A 26,155-nucleotide genomic window follows, 5' to 3' on the forward strand; every position below is an offset into this window, starting at 1 on the left:
GGGTGCGACCGCCACATTCCAGTATGGTATGCCAGTCCTGGGTGGGGTGTTTACCCTTATCAGCCTACAATGAATGAATGAAATGTACCAAGGAAGGTGGTGCAAAAACAGTCAGCAGAGATCGTGGTAAATAAGCGCTCATGGGTTTGTATAGTGTTTGGTTTACAAAACTGTGATTAAAGAATCAAAAAAGGCTAAGGGTGGGGACCTCGGCCTGTCTTTTATGTTTGGCCAATAGGGCTGTGCTAGTCTTTTCCTGCCAATGGCTGCTAATATAATTGTCTAAGGAAATGGCAGGCTGTACTCCACAAAAACGTTTTGTGGCATCCACACTACCCAGGAGATTCCCCCTATATTGATATCATGTCTGGCTCAAAGTTTTGTTTTGGGACAAGATGCAAGGGTGATGAGCCCAGGTCAGGGCCGGATTAACATAGTAGCAAATGTAGCATTTGCTACGTGCCCCGTGTTTTCTAGGGCCCCGCACGCCTGGCTTGAACGTCTGCCCCTTCTTTTGCTCTCTATTTGGTGCTCGCTGACTCTCCTCATTGCCTGCTGCTGCCCATTCTCTCGCCTCGGCATTTAAGCAAGGTCTTCCTGGCACCATGGTGTTGATTGGGTTATCTATTATTATGTTAAGCAGCACGGGAGGGAGCAGTAAGAACAACAATAGGAACAGATAGCTTTCAAAGGGGTCTCAAAGATAACTTAATCGCCAGGGAGTTGGTCTTTATTTGTTTAAACTGTAAAAGTTTTTAAAAACATACACAGAAAGAGTAAAAGAAATAAAAGCAGTTTAGATTTAAAAACAACTAACTACTGATGCCGGGCGGAAGAAAGGAAGCTAAAGAAGATGCTAGTTGAATGTTGCCAGCGTTTTCCGACTGACTGGGAGAGGGTAAAGATAAACAATGAGAATGTGTACCTTTAGGAGGAAAAAGAAAGCCGGAAGTAACTCAGATGCACGGCAAGAGGAGTCTCAAAGTTTAGTGGATCAATTGAGGGGAGCTTATATCATGGTCTTGTAGGGTAAGGTCACTTATATCCTCCTTTAGTATCTAGTGCTGTTGTGAGGGAATTTGTGATCATTGCTTTTCAAGGAACTGCCAAATTTAAGGTGAGCTCCTTTCCTCTCCTCTAGAACTGAAGTAACTACTGCTGCGTTGCCAACTTCATTAGCTTTACATTGGTATGCCCGTTGAAATTGTCCAAAGATAAACGGAGGCTGCAAACCTAAACACACTTACTAGAGAGTAAGACTCATTGAGTTCAGTGGGACTTACTTCTGAGTAAACATGCTTATGGTTGCACTGAATGATTTGTGCATTTCCTCCTTTTAATATTAAGCATGTTAGTGTAATTTAGCTTGAAAGAGGCTGTGCCTCCTGCCAAAAGATTGTCTTTTGGATACTTCTGTTTTCATGGAAGTTGCTAATGCACCTCATCATAATCACATCATTTGCAATGCATCAACTATTTTAAATATACATCTGCTTTCCTGTCAGGCTTGCACAAGAGGTTAAACATATATTTTTAATATTGTCAAATGGTCCTTTTAATGTGATGGCTGCTGGGATCCAATATGTTCTGCACACATTGGAATCAAACATCCACTGTTGTGTGCCAAAATTGCTAATAGGTTCAGATTTCTCAAAGTACAGAATTCCTGAGAACCTTTTAATTTAAACATTCAGAGTTTTGTTCCCCACCCCCTTTCTCTTTGTGAAAATAACTCCAAAAGGAGAACCCATGGTCAGGAGTCACAAAAGTGTGTGTGGGGTGTGTGTGTGTGTGTTTTGCAAAGTTTGTTGACTGGCTGGCTCAGCTGAGTGGAGGCATGGGGAGGTTGGGGGGGGGCACTAGGCAAATGAAAAAATTGAATTACTTTACTATGCAAGTAAATAATTTATGTTTTAATATTTATGTGCATTTTTAATTTGGGGCCCCTTCATAACATATGCTACAGGCCCCACACTAGCTTAATCCGGCCCTGGCCCAGGTCCATAGCCAATGAATAAGGAAGTGGTCCTGTGCATCTAAAGGTGAGCTTTGGACAATGCAAATGAGATGTCCACACAACTAGGAGACCCTCCTGGAGCCAGAGGCATGTGGCTGGCGACTGCTGGAAACAGCTTGTTGGATCAGTTGGAAACAAGCGAGTTCCCCAAGGCCACCAAATGGATCCAGGACAGAGGCAGGGTCTGAGCCCCAAGGGTGCCTGCAGACAAGGGGCTCTTATTGCTGCACAAAGGCTGCCCCCCCCCTTTGGGCAACATCCTGCATTATTACTTACACAGAAATGTGCATCTTGACCAATTGCTGGGAATGCCAATCTGCCCAGTTTTTGATGATTAATCCTCTTGTGGTTTTTCAGGCATATACAGATCTTTATAATAGTTACTACATTGTTCTAAAATATGCACATTTGTCTTTGCATTTCTACCAAAGAAAACCACATGGCTCTGTGGTCGCCAGGAGTTGACACCGACTCGGCAGCATAACTTTACTTTACTCCAGCTCACCCATCTTGGCACGGAGGCTTCTGGCATTGGGGATACAGACACCTATACGCTGGGTCCCTCACCTGGTGTTGCCGTGTGCTCTCCCCCTCACCATCATTTGACCTATTAGGCAAGCTGTCCTGTGTGTCCATCTGCTCAACTCCGGGCTCTACTCTGTCCCCTTCTGGTTTATCCAAAACATGTTCACCCGCACACCTTAGGGGATTTTGCCAGCAGAAGCAGATACCACCCTGTTCCCACCAGCAATCCCCCAGGCGTCATTTTAAAAGCTTCTCTGGGACCTTCTTGATTTTTAGTGCCAGCAGTCTGGTTCCATCTTAGTTCAAATGGAGCCCGTCCCTTTTGTACAGGCTTCGTTTCCCCCAAAATCTATCCCAGTGCCTAACAAATCTAAACCCCTCCTCCCAGCACCACGGTCTCATTCACGCATTGAGACCCCTCAGCTCCGCCTGTCTCACAGTCCCTGCGCATGAAACAGGTTGCACTTCAGAGAATGCTGCCCTGGGGGTCCTGGACTCCAGTATGCTACCTAACAGCCTAAATTGGGCTTCCAAGACCTCCTGACTGCATTTCCCAACATTGTTGGTGCCAACGTGCACCATGACAGCTGACTCCTTCCACACACTGCCCAATAGCTTACCTAGACACAGTGTGACATCCGCAACCTTCACACCAGGCAGGCAAGTAACAGTGTGTTCTACATGGGTCACAGACCCATCTCTCTATGCCCCTAACAACTGAATCACCACTACTAAGAGGCCCCCACCTCCTGGAGGAGTATCCTCTGTGCGAGAGGATGTGGGCACATCACCAATTTCCCTCTTCCTCAGATTGATGTCCTCCTTCCCTGAGACCCTCATTCTCCATGACAGCAGAAGCGCCGTCAGCCTGGGAGTGGGATGCCTCTACCACATCACTGAGAGTCTCATCCACACACCTCTCTGCCTCCCTGAGCTTCTCCAGGTCAGCCACCTTGGCTTCAAGGGAACTAACGTGTTCCCTGAGAGCCAAGAGCTCTTTGCATCGAGAGCACACCTGCAACTTCTGCCCCTCAGGCAGATAGTCATACATGCGACATTCTGTGCAATACACTGGGAAGCGGCCCCTCCCCTGCTGGCATTCTACCTTCATACCTAGTTTGATTGGGTATTTAAAGTATATGGGGCTTGAAGCTAGGTACTGGGCACAGTTGTCAGCTATTTATTTATTTATTTATTTATTTATTTATTTGGCATATTTTTAATACCGCCCAAAACCTACGTCTCTGGGCGGTTTACAACAAAATAAAAACAGAAAGTAAAATATTAGTTAAAAACAAAAACAAAAAGTTTTACACATTACAACAATTTAATTTTTTTAAACAATATCTTAAAACAGCCTTAAAACCATTAAAATAGTATTAATTAAAAGCCTGGGTGAACAGATGCATCTTTAAAGACTTAAAAAGCTGTCAGAGATTGGGAGGCTCTTATTTCCCATGGAAGCGCATTCCAAAGCCTCGGGGCAGCAGCTTGTTGTTTTGGAATTGCACCTAGAGCCATTCATTCATTCATTCATTCATTTATTTATTTATATTTATTTTTATTATTATTATTAATCCCACTCTTCCTCCAAGGAGTCCAGAGCATTGTACATTGTTATATTTCTCCTCACAACAACCCTGTGAGGTAGGTTAGGCTGAGAGTTATGTAACTGGCCCAGAGCTACCCTATGAGTGTCATGGCTAAATAGGGATTTGAACTCTGCCTCCTCCAGCACCATTTTGTGTTTTGCTTCTCCTTCATCACTATTTTGCATCAGGCTCTAGTTGGTGAGACTTTTGTTACGTAGCCTTCAAATGAGTCAGACTTTTGGTCCATGTGGCTCAGCATTGTCTACACCAGGCCGGCTCAACTATACCCTCCCACCACAGCTGTTTTTGGACTGCAACTCCCATAATCCCCAACCACAGTGGCCAGGGATGATGTGAGTTGCAGGAGGGCCAAAGTTGAGCAGCCCTGGTCTACCCTGACTGGCAGTGGCTCTCCAGGGTTTCAGGCAGGAGTCTTTCCCAGCCTTACCTGGAGACGTTGCCAGGGATTGAACCTGCAGCCTTTCACATGCAAAGCAGATACCCTCCCACTGAGCTCTGCTCTTTCCCTGTTCAGTCATTTGGGAGACCATCTAAAAACAGAACAAATCCTACAAGGCTGAAGTCTGCCCAGCTCTGGTCTATTGTAATTGCCAGGGACTCTGCCCAGGACTCCAGCCCTGGTCCCAGAGACCTTTTCCCCAGGCTAACTGAGCAAAGAGGCACCTTCTCAAAGTGGCGATTCTCTTTCCTGAGCAGGGGGAGGGCAACTGGCCTCATCCATCCCCAGCACAGCATCCCTGCAGTGGCTGTTGTTTGGGTCTATCTTATGTTTCTTTTTTAGATGGTGAGTCTTTTGGGGACAAAGAGCCATTTCATTTTGACATTGAACCAGTTCAGATTGATGGCTCAATGTCGGACTGAACCTGCCTCTCCCCCCAGTTCAGTCCAATATTGAGCTGACACCCTCCCCCCACCGGCCTGTTCACGGGGTTCCAGTTAAACAATTTTTTAAAAACAGAAATAGAACTTGCCACCACTGCTCCAGGGGCTTCTCCGAGGCTGCAGGTGGGTGTGTGTGTGTGTGTCTCCAGAAGTTCCCCCTTTCCCCACCGGCCTCCATTATATTCCGGCGGCACAGGTGCAACCCACTGGTGGTGGCCCCAGGTGTTCTGTCCATATGTGGAAACGGGGCTGTGCAGCCACATCCACAAGGCGCTTCAGCCAGCACTGGGTTTCCAGCGTGGTTGGGAGCTATTAGAGATTTTTGTAGCAGAAAATCCTTCTAGCAAATTAAGGGAAATAGACAGATTCCGAAGTTAAGATTCTTGTTCATGTTTTGGCTGCTCTGTGACCAATTGAGCCCAAGGAAATAGACCACACAAGTAAAGAATATAAGAGTTTTTTCTCACCAAGCCTTGACACAAGTAGAAGCGTGCAGCAGTCTTGTGGTTACAATTGTTTACACGCTTGATGCAAAGAGCGGAAGCAACCTAGAAGCTGTCTAAGACACCAAAAGAAAGAAATGAGCCAGCTGGCTACCTTCACCCTCTGGGTGTCCCAGACTCCATCACAGTTTTTAGAAAGCTTCTTAAGTCTTGGCTTTTTATCCAGGCTTTTACATGACTGTTTCTATGCTGCTTCTATGTGGTTTTACTCTGGTGTCTATGTGTTTTTATGCTTGTATTTTATAGTTTTTAAATTAGATTTGTTTTATATTTTTAGCTTAATATTTTAATTGTCATTTTATTATATGTTTTTAACTTTTGTAAACTGCCTTGGGGTTGTTTTTAATGAAAGGCAGTATAGAAATTCAACAATAAATAAATAAATTTTATATACCTCTTTTTGGTCACCTTTCATCTACTTAATTCACTCCTTGTAGATCAACTCATGATAGGTCAATATTCCTGATATATTTTATTAATTGGTTGAACACAAATCACTCTATTAATTGATGTAAATTGACGTCAATTGAGTGAGCATTGCGTCAGTACAAATCCACCTGGTACTTTTAGACTGCTACTTTCAAGGCCATGTTTCTTTTTTTAAAATCTAAAACGGGACTTTTGTGGTTAGCGACATCCGCACCTTCCATCCTGTATCTTGCGTGTTCAACAGACACAGAGAAGGGAGTGAACACTGTTTTGCTTTATATACAGAGAAGAGAGAAAGCATCCAGGCCTAGATGCCTGTCTTTTCCTGAAACCCTGGCCAAGTTGACCATCCAAATGCTCATTCCAGGGTTCTAGAGAGCACCTTTCCCTGCCTCAAAAGCAGAGAGAGGCGTTCCCAGCCAGGCTGAAGCTTCTCACAAATGGGGCCACACGGCACACATGTGCAGCAGGGTGGCCAGATCCTCAGGGGTATACTCATGAGTCAAATGGGCCATAACCCAAAATTTGGCTTTGAAAAAGCCAAATCTGGCAACCCTGGTAGGGTTTCCATGTCCCCTGGAATTTAGGGTAGCCCCCGATTTTGGCTCCTCCACCCAGCTGCTAAATTCCACCTGGATTTACACAGATTTCAAACATGCTGCCCGGATTTCCTGGATTTTACTCTGGATCCGATCACACGGGAGGGCAGAGAAGGAGGGGAAAGTACACAAATCTGTCGAATAAATTTTTAAAAATGCAAATTGGTTGCCACACGGTGGCGTATCGGGGGGAAACGGCGCCCAGGGCAAGCTCTGGCCGGCCCTGAAATGGTGCCCCCGCCCCCCCGGCGTCCCCCACATACCTGTGAGGGCGCGGCGGCACCCCCCAGACAGCAGATCGCGGTGGCGGTGATTTGGCAGCGGGTCGCCCGCCGAGTGCCGCGGGCATGCGGCGCGGCGGCGGCAATGTGGCGGTGGTGTGGGCGGTGGTGGCGGGTCGCCCGCCGAGTGTGGTGGGCGTGCTGCACGGCGGTGAAGATGTGGCGGTGGTGTGGGCGGCAGCGGGTCGCCCACCGAGTGCGGCGGTGGCTGGCTGGCGGCGATGGGCTGTAGCGCGGCCCGAGCGGCGGCAGATCGCCCGCCGAGGAGTTCAAGCAGAGCGACACCGAGCCTGCCTTCTGGCCCGGCATCGCTTCCCAACTGCGCAGGCGCGCCTGCGCAGGTCATTCTGTGAACTGCGCAGGCGCGCCTGCACAGTTGGGAAGCAACGCTGGGCCAGAAGGCAGGCTCGGCGTCGCTCTGCTTGAACTCCTCGGCGGGCGATCCGCTGCCGCTCGGGCCGCGCTACAGGCAGCCCATCGCCACCAGCCAGCCACCGCCACACTCGACGGGCGACCCGCTGCCGCCGCTCACCACCGCCACATCGCCGCAAGCCCGCCGCCACTCGGCGGGCAATCCATGGGGGCGGGGGAAGCCACTTTTTGGCGCCCCCCACGTGGCCCGCCGGGGTGGCGCCCGGGGCACGTGCCCCCCTGCCCCCCCATCGTTACGCCCCTGTTGCCACATAATTGGCATAATATGCAGATTAGGCCACCCGCATTTGGGGAGCTTGGATATGGCAACCCTAATTAGGACTGTCTTTAGTTGTTGTGCATCTGCATATGTTCACTAACAGCGTTTGGAAATGGTGGGAGAGGGTGGACTCCTGCCTGACTGCATTGACTACCCCTGAATATGGAGGGTTCCTAGAAGCCAGTTGCAGCCCAGCCAGCAAGGGGGAAGGGGACGGCAGGGAGTTCTCCTGCCGTCCTCTTAAATGGGGCTAGATTTGGAAACAAGGGGGCGGCGGGGGACCTCTGGGAGCGATCCTGGACTGGGAACGATCCTGCCGCCCCAATTATGGCTACGAGAAGCGGGAGCCCGCGCCGAGGGAAATTGAAGTGGGCGGCACCCTGCTGCCCGATTACTACAAGGAATACAGTACAGTACAGTGCCTTACTTTCATGGAAGGGGTGAGTAAAGCCCCCCCCATTTCGCTCCGGAACAAATTAATCCGTTTCCAATGCATTCCTATGGGAAACTGCTTTTCGACTTACGAACTTTTCGATCTACGAGTATGCATTCGGAACGGATTAAGTTTGTAAGTCGAGGCACCACTGGAGAGAGAGAGAGAGAGAGAGAGAGAGAATATATATATGTGTGTGTGTGTGTATACACACATACACATATATATATAGTATTTCTGGAGGTCCATGATCTCGGAGCTTAATCGTTTCAATATCTTGTTAATGGAGGCTAGAATCCTCACTTACCTTGGAGTAGGTCCCATTGAGTACAATGGGGCTTACTTCTGAGTAGATATGAATAAGATGTTCAGGATCCTATGGGAAAGGAAACACCTGCAGCATCAAAACTGGGCTGCTCACCTCTTTTTCTTTTATTAAAGAGATTTCAGTTTTTTAAAACAACAACCCACCCCAAGTGTAACTAATGACACCCTCGTAGATCCTTCTTCAATGGATGTTTCTCACTTCACTGCTGTGCACTTCAAGCAGAAGCAACTTGGTTCTCTCTCTCTCTCTCTCTCTCTCTCTCTCTCTCCTTTTCTCAACCCCCATCCCACCCCAATAAACTTCACAATCCCCAACCCCAAGCAGAGACAACCCATAATGGGCCTTTTCTCCTCCTTGATCCCACCCCGCCCTCCAAAAGCAGCACCTTCCTACCCATTGGGGCCAGCCATGGTCAATCAGCAAGGGGAAGCAAAGGAATTTTTAAAAAATCTTGTAGATTTGAAAAAGAATGGGTGTGACAACCATGCCCTGAGGCACCCCACAAAGGAGTGGCCACAGGGCAGATCACTTGCTACCAATGCACACCGAATGAAAGCTCCAATTAAGGAAGGAACAGGACCACTGCAAAACAATGCCAATCCCTAACCCATGCAGGCGCTCCAAAAGGACACCTTATCTGTACTTTTGTATTATAGTTGTGCATTGTTTTAATTATATTGTAAACTACTTTGAGATTATTTTAATGAAGAGTGGTATATAAATCAATAAATATTGAGCAATCAAATGAAGGCCCTTTTTGGAGGCCTTTGCCTTGCTTTTTGCTTTTTAACAAGCTCTACTTATTTCTACAGTGAAGTTGTTTCCCTAAAGAATTATTTAAGCACCAGAAAATAAAAAATTCTAGCAGTCTTGAGGCAGGAGAACCTTTAGAAGTCTCAGAAGTTAGAGGAGAAAACAAAACTGACAATGGCAGGACAGTAGAACTTTAAGAATGGCAGAAAATGAGTATTTTAACAGTTGGAACCCAAGAAGGCATTTTTTAAAAAGGAGCAAGAAGAAAAGAAAAGCATTTTTTCCTGTTTTTGAACTATATTAATAGTCTCCCCAAAGGGAGATGCACCATTCCTGGAAATAGTGCAATAACAGGTTGATGCGTGGAGTGGATGAAGCAAGCTCCTATTTCAACTCCCAGCCCCCCAAATCCATTTAATATATAGTTCTCAACGAGAAAACATATCAGATATCAAACTGATAAGAACAGATTGACTTTTATTAGAGGATTTTTAGCATATGGCTTACAAAAGCAATACAGCAGTGAATAGAATTTCCAGATAAAACGCGGCCGCATAAGAATGTGCAGTTGCAATGGCAGAGAAAATATAGCACTGTATGCGTGCCAGTCTTCTTCTGCCAATTGCAGCCTCTGGGCGTGGGTCTTTGACGCCACCTACGCATGATCTTAATCATCTTCTCCAGGTTGACTTTTATTAGAGAATGTTTAACATATGGTTTACAAAAGCAACAGTGAATAGAATTTCCCGATAAAACACGGCCGCACACTGGTTGCAATGGTAGAGTGGGTAGAGTCCTACACGTAATCTTAGCCATTAGACCAAGAAGCAATACCTGAGGTTTTTCCAAAGCACCAAATAGTACTTTCTCCATGTTATTTGAGGGCTCCAGGATCAATTGACCTAATGCCACAGCTGAGCTGGCGGAATCCCATTAACACTCCTCGAGAGAGATCCCCCCAAATGCTATTCTTTTGAGCCTTGAGGTGAAGCCTGCCAGAATGTTTGAATTTAATCTGAGAATTTAAAAAAAAAATATTTAATTTTTATTGGTTTTTAACAATAATAACTGTAACATCCATAGCAAACATAACAAAACATAATTGGACTTCCCGCGCACCTCTTTCATGAAATAACAACTATAAACTTTATCTTTTTATAATATTAATGGAAGACAACCAACCACAAATTTAAAGCTTAAAGGACAAAGAAAACCATTAGTCTACCCAACCTGCATTTCAAACTTCAAAACCAGCTGTAAGATCCATATTAATGAAATAATTCTTTAAATACAACAAGAAATATTTCCACTTTGTCCATATTGTAAATTCTGCCATCTCCACACAACCCAAAGTCTCTATCAACCAATCTCCCTGAAGGCAGATCATTAATCTTCCAATTCAATGCATATGTTACTCTAGCCGCCATACAAACATAGATTAAGTTATTATAGACATTTCTCTTTATGTTATTCGCAGAAAGGACTCCAACCTTCCAGAAAACACCACTCCAAATATTTAGTTTAATTCATTATATAACATGTCCCAATAGACCCTAGCCTTCCCATCAATCCACCACATAAGAAAAGAAAAGAGAAGAAAAAAGAAAAAAGAGAAGTAGAAGTAAGAAGACAAAAAATATCCTCATAATCCCCACCCCACCCACATCTACCCAAAAACATTTTTATACATCAATGCCAAGTTTTTTGGTATCAAATATCATCTATAAATCATTTTGTAATAATTTGACTAGCAACCAATAGGTTTAAACTCATTCTTCCATAACTTTTCCCAATCTGCCATTTCTATATTATGTCCAGCATCTTAAACCGAATTTGGCATAGCTGCCTTAACCAATTCCTCTCTTGTTTCCTCCCAAAGCAACAATAGAGGTTCGGTCAGCTATTAGTTTGATGAAGAACTGTACTGGAGAATCTTTAATTGGTTTTTTTCTTTTAACAAAGTCTAAAATCCAACAGAAAACTGTCTCAATCTGAGCCTCCCTCCATCTCATCAACTGTAATTCCCAAAAGTAATGTAAAATCTTCTCCAGGCAATTTCCTAATCTTCTGGTTGGGGTTTTCTAGAATGTCTCTGGGCCTTAAAAGTCTCTCTTTTTGTCTTATTTCCACCAAAACCAATTGTTCTGGTATTTTTTCTCTGTTGTCTTTCATTACTTCCACATCTTTCTCCCCAGCGTCAATCCTTAATTTGAATTCTTTATTGTCCTGTGCTAATTTCTTAATAGTCTCATCAGTATTTGAAACCTTGTCATTTATTTCATTAATATTTCATCTCATCTGGGTGACATCTGAGATAACTTGTTGAAAAATGATGGCATTTGATGCAAGAATAAGTGCATTTGACTGCAGAATCTGTTTCATCTCAAACATTTGATCCATGGCTACAGATCCTTTAATTTCCCCCACACCTATATCTGGAAGTAGAAGTTTCTTAGCTTATATATATGTCCAACTTTGATGAAATTTCTCGTTGTCTTTCATAGTGACATGCAGGGGTTAAAGAAGGAAATTACTTGCACAGCCGAGTTTGTCCTTGATCTCAAAACGGAAAGTAGAAGCCTGTGCTTATTTTCCAAATGTAAACAATTCTGCAGCATCTGTCTAATCACTTGTAGATAAGGTTTTCTCACGGTGATGTGGAGCATCTGTTGTATCCATTATTTCCATTTGTTAAACGCAATAATAGGCAAAGTGACAAATAAGAAACAGCAGGGCGTCTCTTTTTTTTTAAACTTTAAAACTCTTCTTAGAAACTCTTGTTAAACTCTTCTTTTAGATTTAAAAACAACAATCCCCACTGGTAAAATTAGTATTTAGCAAGCAAAGAAGAAAAAATTCCTTTCTTTAATTATAGCCAAAGAAGAACTTACAGGTGAAACTCGGAAAATTAGAATATCGTGCAAAAGTCCATTAATTTCAGTAATGCAAATTAAAAGGTGAAACTGATATATGAGACAGACGCATTACATGCAAAGCGAGATAAGTCAAGTCTTAATTTGTTATAATTGTGATGATCATGGTGTACAGCTCATGAAAACCCCAAATCCACAATCTCAGAAAATTAGAATATTACATGGAACCAAGAAGACAAGGATTGTAGAATAGAACAATATCGGACCTCTGAAAAGTATACAGTGTACTGTGCTTGATTGGCCAGCAAACTCGCCTGACCTGACCCCATAGAGAATCTATGGGGCATTGCCAAGAGAAGGATGAGAGACACGAGACCAAACAATGCAGAATTGCTGAAGGCCGCTAATGAAGCATCCTGGTCTTCCATAACACCTCATCAGTGCCACAGGCTGCTAGCATCCATGCCACGCCGCATTGAGGCAGTAATTGCTGCAAAAGGGGCCCAAACCAAGTACTGAATACATATGCATGCTTATACTTTTCAGAGGTCCGATATTGTTCTATTCTTCAATCCTTGTCTTCTTGGTTCCATGTAATATTCTAATTTTCTGAGATTGTGGATTTGGGATTTTCATGAGCTGTACGCCATGATCACAATTATAACAAATTAAGGCTTGACTTATCTCGCTTTGCATGTAATGCGTCTGTCTCATATATCAGTTTCACCTTTTAATTTGCATTACTGAAATTAATGGACTTTTGCACGATATTCTAATTTTCCGAGTTTCACCTGTACAGGCTTATCTGTGGCATCTTTCTCCGAAGTGCAGGAAGAGTTTCAATCTTTTGTCATCATGATTCACTGAAAAAGGTGAGCCTCTTGAACTACAATCATTAATTATATCCAAGCCGTAGAAATTGTCTGCCAGGAAGCTTGAATCGTAAAGATTTCCTGAGTGGGAGGTTAGCAAAGATGGAGCCCCTTTCTCTGCTGATCAGCTTAAGACAGAAAGATTGAGCTCTTCAGCTCAATCCCTGTAATAGTGACCAGCATATGAGAAGACGTGGGTTATCTTGAGCCTTATCCTTTGATCTAGGACGGCGTAGGAGGGTTTTGAAGCCTCAAAACCCTCTTTTTTCCTCCCACTTAGTCTTCCCTTAACAGAGAAGCAGCCGCTGCGGTGGCAGTGCCAATCGGAAGTGAATTTAATCTGAGAATTTGAGGAATCTCTGGACCCCATCAGTTTCACAACTTTCTGCCCCCTCATTGGTGTCACATCTGCATAAGGCCGCCCACTGCCTCTCCCAGATGTTTTGCTCTGTTAACCCTTCCAGCAGCCTTACAAACAGCTGTGCATGTTCATGTGTGTAGAGCAGATGAAGGTTTGCATCCTTAGGATTGCCAAATATTCTGTTGGCTTCTGCAGCTGTGCCCTTTAACTGTAGCTTGATTTGCAGAAGAAGCCACTGGAAAGTTGGGTACCCAGCACATACTTTGGATTTGGAAAAAGCTGCAGCTCCTTCTATACTTATCTCTCCTTTCTGTCATTCTTTTCCTCTTCTACTTGCTCGCACTTTCCCGCTCCTTTGGGTCATCTTTCACTGGTTCTGCTTAAATAGGGTTGGGATTATGGGATTTGTAGTCCAACAACAAAGAGCCTCATTTTGGCCACCCCTGGCTTGACCTGATCATTTCTGGCCACTAGTTGTCACTTCAGCGAAGCGAACAGGAAAGGAAAACTTGAGAGAAAACAATTATCATGAGGAAACAATTTACTAAAAGGGGAATTTCCTACACAGAAGTCATAAAAAACAAACACCTAAGTGCAGCATGTATTACAAATATCCTCAACAGGGATGGTCGTACATTACAGAATTGTATTTTTGCAATTGCAATGTTCGTGAAACAGCACTCTTACACAACTGCGTGAACACTTTTGTTTCAAGCAGACATCAGGTTCACGTGTCTGCCATCGTGGATTGGGGCGGATGACATCATTTGAAACTATACCATTGAGGTGTCTCTATGTATCACTCACTACAACTGTACCAAATTTGGTTCCGATCAGTTAGACCGTCCACGATTTAGCTCACTTGCACCTCAAACGTCTACGCGTCCACCATCTTGAATTGGGGTGGATGAAATCATAACAAACCACACCATTGAGGCGTCCCTGTGTGTCACTCACTACCAGGGCCAAAGAGATGGGGGGAACTGGTACAAATTACCAGGGCCTAGTGGTCCAGAAGGGGGCCAGGGCCCGACTTTGTTGCATCTGTCTGTGTCTTGCCTCCTGCCGCCACCCCTCACCTTCACCGCTACTGCCACAAGGCTGAACCACCGATCTCTAAAATAATTCTAGCCACCATATGCATGGCAGGGGGGTGGGGTGAGCCGATCTCACACACACACACACACACACACACACACACACACACACACACACGATGGCAGGCGGAGCGGGAGCGGCCACTGTACTTGACTATCTGGCCAAGCGGCCCTTGAGAACTGTGAGGTGCTCCAGCACACCTGTGCAGTTTGGATGGAGTGTCGAAACTGGGCTGGTCAGGCTCAGTGGCTGTTCCCGCTCTGCCTGCCACCGCCTCAAGGGGCTCGGCTCACCCCCACCCACCCCCTGGGTGTGCACATGGTGGCTAGAATTATTTTAACAACCAGTGGTTTGGCCTTGTGGTGGCAGCAGCTGGCGGGGGGGGGGGTTGTAGTGGCTACAGGCCTCGTGGCGGGGGCCTGAGAAAAAATTCACCCGGGGCCTGAACCTGCTCTCGGTGGCCCTGCTTACCACAACTGTACCAAATTTGGTTCAGATCAATTAGGCGGTCCATAAATTAGCCCCCTTTCATCTCAAAGGGGATGCTGGGATGCCCTTAGATCTGCTCACAGAAATAGTGGCTCACAGACTGAGCAGCATCCCAGGGGCGTTAACAAAAGTGTCCATACAGTCACACGAGCACTATTCTTTCCAATGGCCATACATGACAGAATGCCATTTCTGCGATTCCAGTGTTTGCAAAACAGCCCTCTTACACAACTGTGTGGACACCTTTGTCTGGAGCACACATCAGGTTCCATGCTGCTGACAAAGCCTGAAGGATGCTTCTTGCTATGCTAACCAATGTCCGCATTTCGGAATGAGTGCAATACAGGGGAGGCAGCGTAGCACCCAAGTTTGATCAATTCATGCTTCGAATGCTGGAAGCAAGTGCTTGAATTACATGGAACTATTTTTTAACGCTCAGTTGTCCACAGTTGAAATAACAAAACAGAAATATAGACTTGGGTTGGAGCCAACCTTTTAGGACTTTGTATTTCACCAGGGTGCTTTCCAGATTACACACTACAACCGTGTCACTACGTGTCCGTTAAGTGTGCTGCTGTGCTGCCTGTGCTTCGACATGGCACGGCATGCTTGCACAGCAGGGACCTGCAAGGTGCAGTTCACATTTCCGATGCCTTCTTTTGGGTTTTATCTTTGTGTCACAGTGCTACAATGCTGCAAAAAAAGAAAAAGAAAATAGCTGTATTTTCCCATTGTAGGAGCTTTGCGCAAGATAGGAAAGACTGCTCCCCCTGCTGATGGTTTTGCACAACAGCCTTTATTTAGGGTTTTAATACAACCCTGCCAAGCCGAAGTAAACTACTGCTGTTGTAGCATGTAATCTGGAAAGCCCCCAGCAGAGGGCCTGTAGCTCAGTGGTAGAGCAGGGGGTTCCCAATTTTGGGTCTCCAGATATTGGACTCCTCCTCCCATCATCCCCAGACACTGCCATAGTGGCTGAGGATGATGGAGTGGTAGTCTAACATCATCGAGAGACCCAAAGTTGGGACCCTCTATGGTAGAGCACATGCTGAATAGCTACTAATTCAAGTATAAGTCCGGGATTATTGCCTTTGGCATCTATCATAAACTTTTTTTTTTCCATGGAGAGGAAAATTCTAGACATTTTGCCTCCTGGAAAGAGAAAGCACACAATCTGCAAAGTTTAACTACAGGAAAAACAAAAACAAAATCCATCCAGACTCTTGCTTCAGAGTGGTCCAATGAAGCCTCATGGTTTCAATACCTACAAATTAGTACTAAGTGTGTGTGTGTGGGGGGGGAAATACAGAGACAAGGTGGCAAACTTAGAGACTTAACAGAATTGGAAGTATTAATTACTAAAAATACCTATCACTTACTGGGATTGATATACAGTGGGTATTGAAAAGAATCACCCCCTTCGATAGACCTTAAATTCTGGTTCCCTTACATCCTGAAATGAAAACACAAAGAAAATTCCCTTCACCAGCTGTACTTATCCAATGCAACCTATAACATCCAACTGAAAAACATCACAATTACAGTCCAGAAAAAGTGTCAGAAATAAAAAACAAGAATTACTGAGATTGAAAAAGGATCAACCCCCCCCCCCATGTCAATATTTTGTTGAACCACCTTTTGCTTTAATAACAGCCTTGAGTCTGTTGGGATACTTCTCTATCAACCTTGCACATCTAGACGGAGCAATATTTGCCCACTCCTCCATACAGAACTGTTCAAGTTCGGTCACATTGGATGGTAGGTATGGTGTAGGTATGGATTGTAGGTATGGTGTGTTGTGGAAAAAATGTGGCTTGTTTGGGAGGGTCGCAAGGAGAAAGCCACTTCTCAAGAAAGGCCACATTAAAGCTCATTTGAGCTTTGCCAGAAGGCACCTTGAAGATTCTGATGCCAAATGGAAAAAGGTCTTATGGTCAGATGAGAGCAAGATTGAACTATTTGGCCTCAACACCAGACAGTACACCTGGCATAAATCCAACGCAGCTCACCATCAACAACACACCATACCTACAGTGAAGCATGGAGGTGGAGGCATCCTGTTGTGGGGGTGTTTCTCTGCCTCAGGGACTGGGGCTCTCGTTAGGGTAGAAGGAAAAATGGATGGGGCAAAATACCGTCAGATTCTGGAAGAAAACCTGCTACCCTCTGCCAGACAGTTGAGGATGGGCAGAAGATTCACCTTTCAACATGACAACGATCCGAAGCACACAGCAAAATTGACCACACAGTGGCTGAAGGAGAAAAAAGTGAACGTCCTCATGTGGCACAGTCAGAGCCCAGACCTAAATCCCATAGAAAATCTGTGGGGAGATTTGAAGATAGCAGTCCACCAACACCTACCATCCAATGTGACCGAACTTGAACAATTCTGTATGGAGGAGTGGGCAAATATTGCTCCGTCTAGATGTGCAAGGTTGATAGAGAAGTATCCCAACAGACTCAAGGCTGTTATTAAAGCAAAAGGTGGTTCAACAAAATATTGACATTGGGGGGGTGATCCTTTTTCAATCTCAGTAATTCTTGTTTTTTTATTTCTGACACTTTTTCTGGACTGTAATTGTGATGTTTTTCAGTTGGATGTTATAGGTTGCATTGGATAAGTACACCTGGTGAAGGGAATTTTCTTTGTGTTTTCATTTCAGGATGTAAGGGAACCAGAATTTAAGGTCTATCGAAGGGGGTGATTCTTTTCAATACCCACTGTATAAGTTGGTATTGAAATACGATTCACAAACAGAACAGATAAAAGACTGTAAGATCAAGTGGATGCAAAATTTAAACAGAACAATTGACATATGACAATGGAAATTCCAATGGAAGGTGAACATTACATTTACAGCATACAGCATTTTAAGGGAAAATTGGTACAGAAAGTACTATAGATGGTACATTACTCCTACGATGATTGCAAAGATGGATAGTAATTACTCTGGAGATTGCTGGAAGTGTAAGAGCCATGTAGGGACATTTTATCATATGTGGTGGACATGAAGCAAAGCACAACAATTATGGAAAAAAATTCACCATAACATGCAAGAAATTTTATCAATCAATTTCTCATTACAGCCATAGGCCATACAGAAAACATAAAAGAGAAATTAAAGCAAAATCATTTATTTATTTATTTATTTATTTATTTAGTTAGTTAGTTATTTGATTTATACCCCACCCAAATTTACATCTCTGGGTGGCTAACAACAATTAAAACACATATAAAAGTTAAAACAGTTCAACATATAACAACACATATAAAAGTTAAAACAATATAATAATTTAAAAACCATAAAATTAAACAAACTGTATTTTTAAATTAAAAACCTGAGAAAGCTTGGGTAAAAAAATGGTTTTCAAATGTTTTTTAGAAATAGCCAGAGATGGGGAGGATCGTAACTCAGCAGGGAGCGCATTCCTCCATCTTGGGGCAGCAGCCGAGAAGGCCCGTGTGACCACCAAACGGCAGTAACTGGAGACAGACCTCCTCATATGACCTCAATGGGTGGTGGGTTTGTATCGAAGAAGATGCCCTCTTAAATACCCAGGACCTAAGCCGTTTAGCGCTTTATAACTAGCACTTCGTATTTTGCCAGGAAACTTATCGGCAGCCAGTGTAACTCCATCAGCAAAGGATGGAGTTGGATGGATGGATTAAAACACAATGCACCGACAGTGATATTATACATAATAAACAGGATAAAACAGTAAGGTCCTATGAATTAGACCTTAGGCAAGCTCTTAATCTGATAGCAACATAAAAGAATACAGTCTGCTCTGGATGTTTCCCAACTGCTTCACTAACCATATGTCCCTTCAGTTATTAACAAGCAAAAAACCTTAGATGGAGATTTGTCCGCAGCCCACTGTTAATGGGCCTAGACTAGCAATATATAGCTATTTAGGTGTTTGTTTGTTTTTGTCTCTCCTTATTTCTAATAATTTTTGGCAAGGGTGGATTTGTGTGGGTGTGTGTCTTTTTTTCCCTTTTGTGGGGGAAGGTTTTTGGAGAACAAAGGGCTGCTGGACCTCCCGATTGATGTATGTAATCATTCATTCATTCGATTTCTATACTGCCCTTCCAAAAATGGCTCAGGGCAGTTTACATAGTGACATAATAAATAAATAAGATTTTATTTTGAGATGTCTAAGTGGTGTAGGCCTGAACCAGACCGAAGCCATGTTACCTTTGATATATTCTGTCTGTGTAAAGGGGGCCCAGGGGATTCCTTATAAGGAGTTGCTTTTTGGTACCAAGGAGGATCAGGAGAAACTAGATAAGAAGGTGATGAGGTATTCACCTAAAAGAGTACATGCGCAGAAGTTAGCTGGAAATTCACTGAAAGTCCAGACAAAGGAAAGGGGCAGTATCTCCTAGGTTATAAATATGTCATGCTTGTGAATGAACGGGGTCTTGGATTTGAGCGAGAGCTATCCATGACCGTTGCTACTATAGAGCAAATAAAGCCTTTTATAATCCTTCTCGGCTGGTGAAGTATTTGGCTACTGACCCAGAAAAGAACCTCTCTTTGTTGGGGTACAACAATCTTGGTGCCGTGACTCGGATTGGGGCCACGTTCCCTATACGGGTGTAGGGCACTACTGGCTCCCACTAGGCGGAAGGATCCCCGGCGAATCCGGACCGAATCGACGCAAGCCGGCTACACCTGCATTTTGCGGGATGTCGCATCGTGTCCGGACCGCCTGAGCTCCTCCACAAGCAGTGTGCCAGACAAAAGAGAAGGAAGGCATTGGTGAGGAAGAAGCGCGCAAGGGTTAGAGTCCCAAGGAACGGGTGAGTGTTGTGCAAGCCTGGACACTATAGACAACGCAGAGTTAGGGTCCTAATATAGTCCAGGTGCACAGGGTGGGTTAATGTCCCACTTGGTTTCAGTCCCACTCATTGGGTTAGTCCCACCCACTGGGTTAATAGTCCCAAGCCCCATGTAGTGATGGGGAGAGCTCAGAGCAAAACAGGAGGGGAGTCATGTACCCCGCTGGAATGTGTTTTAAAGAACTGGCAGGTTCTTACGGGCGGCGACCTGTTGGGGAAGAAGAAAATGATTAATTTTCGTCAAAACTCCTGGCCATATCAGAAAATGGGGCCAAATGGGATCCAGCAGGATCCACGGACTACCAAAATATTTTGCAGCTGCTTTTGTTTTGTAGTTATGGTCTTGAGACCAGCTGATGAAGGGTTGTGGGTTCTGGAAGACCACATTGGTCGCCGTCGGCAAGGTACCTGCCGGCCCACTAAAAAGAAAAAATCCCCCACCGTATGTTTTACTATCAGAAGATTATTCAGTTCTACCTGGGAAGTTTGTTTAATATTATATGTTCAAAGGTTTATGGAATGGAATTGAAAGAGGAAGGGATGATTGTAATTTGCTAAAATCATGGTGTCTGTCTCCTGTTTCCAAACTCAAACAGCTGCTGGTTGTTTCAGCTGAGAAAAAGGGGGGAGCAAGGGTGAAATTGCATGCCCCTCCTCCAGTTTGTTGCTGTTGTTGCTTAATTAGCTATTTTTGAGCACTATGAAAACTCAGTTCTTTCTTCGCTTATCCTGCTATAATTGTTACCAAGCACTGTGGGGAGAGATAAAAAGTTGGGAGGAAGGAAGGAGAGAACTTAGGAGAGAAAAGTAATTCTGGATGGAATGTATTGCAATGTGGTTTGAAATTTGAAGGACAAAAGGGAAGTTTATTTAAACGGAATAAAGTGGGTTGAGTTGTGAAATTTAAAGGTCCTGTTTTGGATGGTATAAGGAATGTGGTCTGAGATAAGTTGGAAAAAGAATGTTGATTTATAGACCATTTTGCTAATGACTGTGTTTTCTTGGGGTTTTAATGACTGGTTAACTTGCTCATGGGTTAAGCCCTAAACATACTTAAATGTTATATCACAGTTTATTTTGTTTAAATGCAGTTTAAAATATGTAGCTGTTCATTTGTTGTGTTTTTAAAATGGTATTTAAAATGTGAACTTCCCTGCTTCTCGTCAAAAATGTTTGTTTAAATGTTAACTGTGCCTGATGCTACTTTCAGGGGAGCTGTGTGTGTGTGTGTGTGTGTGTTTTCTGTGTGGGATTCCACATTCTGTTAAAATACAGAGAGTATTCTGCCACTCATCTTGGTACAGGTGGGACTTTTGTTGTATTTGTGAAAGTGTTTTAGGGACTTGCTACAAATGTATATGCAGAAGAAAGGGCAAGTTCTGTCCACTCCATTCTCCTGATGTCAGGTTGTATGTGTCCTTCTTGTCATTCAGGTGCAATTGTTTTTGCCAAATGTGATTTTATATTGTAGTATTGGCTTTTGGTGATTTCTTTATTACAAATCTGTAATACTTTCTTGAGCTAAAGGGAGGCTGGAGAAAAGCTTTGTATAATGTATACTTTTAATTTTCTTTACATTTTCTGTATGGCCTATGGCTGTAATGAAATTGCTTGACTAAAAAGAGGGGGCTCTTAGGTTCCTCTAACTCTGTTTAAGTTGTTTTTGTATAGACTGTACATGGAAAAGTGTTTCCAACATGGAGTTGGGCAAATGCTAAACTATGACTGGAGTGTAGTCTCCCCACTCCAAAATATTGAGTGAAAAGGAAGATCTCTGAACAGCAACTTGTTATTGTGGGTAAGAAGGAAAAGAGATTTTAAGTCAGATAGTCAAATGCAGTTATTGTTTTATATTTTTGTGATATGTATGAAATGTTTCTGCTTATTGATTTTGCTGTAAACTAAGAGTATTATCAATGGGTCTGAGGCTTAAACATTTATAAACTTGTCCCACCGCCAGCCCTGCTTTGCCTTCACAGCAGCTGGATCTTGAAATTCCAGATCCTAGACATGAGACTTGGTGAAAGGAATTTTGTTTTGCCACTCCTGCAAGTGGAAGGGAGTTCCACAGGACTGGTTTGCATATTATCTGGAAAACCTCCCAGTTTAATAGGAATCAAGTTTTTGTGTGTTGTCGTACAATCCGTACCCTGTTTTCACAGCTCCTGACTAGAGATTGGATAATGACTGTGTTTATCACAGGCTTCGCTCCTCGGTGAAACTATGGACATTTTTCTTGATGATATCTTTTAATTAGGAAGCCTGTTTGTTTCATGAGACACTGGACCTCACGTAAGGGGTTTTGATCCTATTTCAATAGGTATAGTATTTTTTCTTGGGGGGGCAAGGACTGTTTCTTTTATAGGTTTTTCTGAGGTTATTGTTGCCCTACCAAGCTTGCTAGTGATGAGGCTGAAGATGGAGAGCTGGAACACTATCTACACGTGGCTTAAATGGGGACAGTGAAAATCCCAAAGGCCAGATGTCACTGACGAATCATGAAGTCAGATACACTGGATGGAGATTGATTGCCCTGACAGAAGTCTGTAAGTATGTAGGCAGCCAGCGTAGTGGTTAGAGTGCTGGGCTAGGGCCGGGGAGGCCTGAGTCTGAATCCTCATTCGACCACACTGCTGGGTGACACTGGGCCAGCTACTTAAACGGCCTGGCCTGCTTCGAAGGATTGTTGTGAAAAGAAAAAACTTATGTAGTACACGCTCTGGACTTTTCGGGAGAACAGCTGGATATTCGAGCACTGGAGTTTATGTTGTGGCCTCTTGAGTGATAAGACTGTTTGACCTGTCAGATTTTAATGCCTTTACAGTCACAAACCCACACGGAGGTATGGATGTGAACATTATTATTATTTTCTCTTTTTGATTTTCATTGTTTTTGCCTCCTGCTCAGGATTGCTCATCAGGTGAAGTACAAGCCCCAAATGAGGCCATCATCCCCTGTTTTGGACTTCGGGGGGAGAAAAGAGGGCAAGCAGGAAAACAAAAACATAAATTGGAAAGAAAATGCCAAAAGATCAAATTGAAAATAGCCTCAGGTTTATTTATTGTATTGGGCTACTCAGGAACTCAGTTTCAGCATGTTGTCCCTACCCAGGGGAGGGAAATTGGTAATTCATGCATCTGTCTTTTATTTCTAACATAAGCAGGATTGCCTTGAACTGTCTCTCCCGAGAGGGATGTCTTTCTGTCACAGACCAAAGCAGTGGTCAAGTGAGTGAGAGAGGAGCTTTCAGAACGACCGGCAGTGTGACAGACTGGGCTAACCATCATCAGCAACAGCTGCTGCCTGAGGGGGGTTCCCCATCTGCATTCCCAGTCCAGGCCAATGATGACGGAACATCCATTGGCTGCCCTGTCTTGTGTTCGAGGAAAAGGCCGTGATGCAGGTTTCTTGTTCCTGATCCTCCTGCGCCCCAGAGTGCTGTAGTTAAAGATTTGATGCCAAATATCTGAAGAAGGCCTAAAGGCTAACAGGCCAGCCAGATATTGAACTGTTAAAGTAGCTGTTTTGTTTATTTTTCTATGAAGTTATAAGACATTATTCCACATTGCCCAAAAGGGGGGAGCCAAGGCTCTCAAGCACAGGGACATCCGAGCTTGTCTATGAACACTAGCCAAACAAGCCAAAGCCATACAAGTGGATCAGAGGATATCCAGGATAGCCAAAACCTTGTGACATTGAACAAGACCAAGGACTCTTGGTTTTTACATTCTAGGGCTCTCCATGGTTTCCTTTGGCCATGACAGACCCTAAAAGGACACAAAAGCGAGGTGAGAGTTGATTTGATCCACTTTTTCATAGCAACTATGTACTGTTTAGTCCTTAAATTGTGACTGATATAGTCAGAATCAGTCTCAGCATGTGTTAAAGACTGTGGTTGGTGAGTTCAATTTTAGTGAACAAGGCAAAGTTAAGGACATGAATGCTAACCTAAAGATTTAGGTTGGTTCAAATAAGAGGAGGGATTGACGTATAGCCTGAACCACAGTAACGCCATTTGCTTTTAGGATCACGCATGTAGCACACAAAGACTGGGGCGAAGCTGTGCAGTATTATTTTATTAGGTACTGTTATCTTTCTTTGCTGTAATGGCCATGCAAGCAGAGAGGCTTGGGCATGCACTAAAGATGGGTAGTGGAGGAGTACGGACTGTGAAAAGGGGGGCTGAGGGCGATATGGAAGCTATTGCTTGTCCTGTTGGAAAAGTGAAACCTATTTCTTCTGTTTTATCTACACTGTTGGGAGAATGAGCTCATCTTTTTGAGAAACGGAATTTATTTCTTATCTTTGCTGTATAAATACGCTGCCGCACTGGAGTTTGAGAGCGTCAGCAGACCAGAACCTTTGTTTACCATGCAGCAGAACCCCTGTGATATATTGGATTTGTGGACAATGGGCGAGAAAGCAGTTATCACCCCTCTGGAATGGGATCTGTATTTTTATTAACCAAACATGTTGTTGTTATTTTAATCAGAGCAGAATGATCAAACTGGATTAACAAGAACTCAGAGACTTAGCTAGTGAAATACATATGAAACCAGACCCGGATTGGAACTTGTGGGATTGGTCAACAGGATGGTTACCCAGCATTTCCTGGATAAAGGGATTGTTTACTCCTTTCGTTGTAGGAATAGGAATTTGTGTAATAATGTGTTGCTGCTTACAATGTTTTCCTGTAATAACCACATGTGCTAGGGATGTGTGCCACGCTACTAGAGTAGGAAACCCCACAGACTGAGGATCAGTTCATACAAGCCCTCGATATGCAAACTCTATATTAAAGAATTAATATGTACAAAGAAAGAGGAGGGAATTGGTGTAGGCCTGAACCAGACCGAAGCCATGTTACCTTTGATATATTCTGTCTGTGTAAGGGGGGCCTAGGGGATTCCTTATGTTGCTTTTCTGTACCAAGGAGGGCCAGGAGAGACTAGATAAGGGGTGATGAGGTATTCACCTAAAAGAGTACATGCACAGAAGTTAGCTGGAAATTTACTGAAAGTCCAGACAAAGGAAAGGGGCAGTATCTCCTAGGTTATAAATATGTCATGCTTGTGAATGAACGGGTTCTTGGATTTGAGCGAGAGCTATCCATGACCGTTGCTACTATAGAGCAAATAAAGCCTTTTATAATCCTTCTCGGCTGGTGAAGTATTTGGCTACTGACCCAGAAAAGAACCTCTCTTTGTTGGGGTACAACATAAGAACTGCTAATAGTAAAATTAGTTTTATTTTCTTTCTCTTCCTTTTCTATTATTTCCCATTTCTTGTTTATTTCTGTTATCTTGTCGAAAAACAATAACAAGATTTTTTTTTTAAAGGGAGAGAGCGAGAGAGAGAGAGAGAGAGATGTCCATCAGCAGATTACCAAGAAGGGCAACACCCTTTGGCTAGCAGAAAAGGGAGGAAATGAAAGTAAAACCTGGGATGTTTTCAGTCAGTGTGAGGCAGCCATGGCAGCTGCGGGTGCGGTCAAGGATCTCTGCGAGGAAGCTACTTGCTCCGTCTGCCTGGAGTATTTCAAGGACCCCGTGACCATTGTGGAGTGTGGGCACAATTTCTGCCGAGCCTGCCTGACCCAGTGCTGGAGAGAGGCAAAGGCTTCCTGCCCTCAGTGCAGAAGAATCGTGCAGCAAAGGAGCTTCATCCCAAATCGGCAACTGAAAAGTGTTGTAGAGATAGCCAAGAAGTTAAGTCTTCAGGGAAGAAAAAGGAAAAGAGGAAAGGAGGGAGTCTGTGAGAAACACCAAGAGCCCCTGAAACTCTTCTGCAAAGACCATGAAAGCTGCATCTGTGTGGTGTGCGACAAAGGCAAGGAACACAGAAACCACAAGGTGATTCCTCTGGAGGAGGCTTACGAAGAGTACAAGGTAGGAAATCGCTGTGAATGGGGTTTTGTGGAGTGCTAAAAACATGTTATTGTGCAGTTCTCCCCAGCAAGTGATTAGAAGTCACCTGGTCTTTCCTTTCTTCTTCCTCTTGGCTGAAGTCTGCTCCTGTGCAGCTGAAACCCAGGCTTGAAGTCTCTATTTGGCCCCACACCCCAAACAGGCAGCAGCCCTCTTGGCTGTGCTGTGACAACCCAGCTGCGTATCTAGGTGTGGCTAGTGAGCATGAGGTTTCCTACAATATGGTGACCCCAAAACAACCATGATTTTGAGAACCCCAGAAGGTACAAAGGGTGTATATGATCCTTGTGCAAGAGCACAAGAAAAAGTACAGGGGGGAAATATCTGTATATGTCCCTTTGGAGAAGAAACCATGGAAAGCCTGAGTCGATGCTGTGAGAGGAGAAAAGCTGTGTAGTGAGAAATCGGTGTTTGTGTCTCAGTACTACCATTTCTATATTGGTACAAAACTTATAAAACATTTATAACCCTCCAGTATCGTTGTATACATTTTATTTTATCTGCGTCATTTAACCTCCAAACTGCTGGTCCTCAGTGCTCCAGTTCGGCTTTTACTCCCCTCCAGCCTTGTATTTCATAAGGGGGAGGGGCTCCTAGGTTCCTTGGAAGCAGCACAGACATGCCCCTCTTGGATG

General features: G+C 44.0%; 1 protein-coding gene and 1 non-coding gene across 4 annotated transcripts in view; one reads left to right on the forward strand and one right to left on the reverse strand.

Annotated features, from left to right (window-relative positions):
- Positions 1-9,371: 9,371 nt before the first annotated feature.
- On the reverse strand, positions 9,372-9,570 carry LOC128348348 (U2 spliceosomal RNA). Its single transcript, XR_008318095.1, has one exon. It is a non-coding gene; the product is annotated as a U2 spliceosomal RNA (small nuclear RNA).
- Positions 9,571-23,580: 14,010 nt separating this feature from the next.
- The window catches only part of LOC128342665 (E3 ubiquitin-protein ligase TRIM7-like), a 38,746-nt gene continuing 36,171 nt past the window's right edge, over positions 23,581-26,155 (forward strand). The window contains exons 1-2 of one of the 3 annotated variants that reach the window (XM_053290323.1): positions 23,581-24,827; positions 24,933-25,481. In XM_053290323.1, coding sequence (XP_053146298.1) covers positions 25,065-25,481 — 417 coding nt within the window. In that variant the 5' untranslated portion in view covers positions 23,581-24,827; positions 24,933-25,064. The remainder of the gene's footprint in view (positions 24,828-24,932; positions 25,482-26,155) is intronic. The other 2 variants (XM_053290321.1, XM_053290322.1) reach the window with 2 other exon arrangements.

This window comes from Hemicordylus capensis, chromosome 2 (genome assembly GCF_027244095.1).
Source record: "Hemicordylus capensis ecotype Gifberg chromosome 2, rHemCap1.1.pri, whole genome shotgun sequence".
Classification (NCBI taxonomy): domain Eukaryota; kingdom Metazoa; phylum Chordata; class Lepidosauria; order Squamata; family Cordylidae; genus Hemicordylus; species Hemicordylus capensis.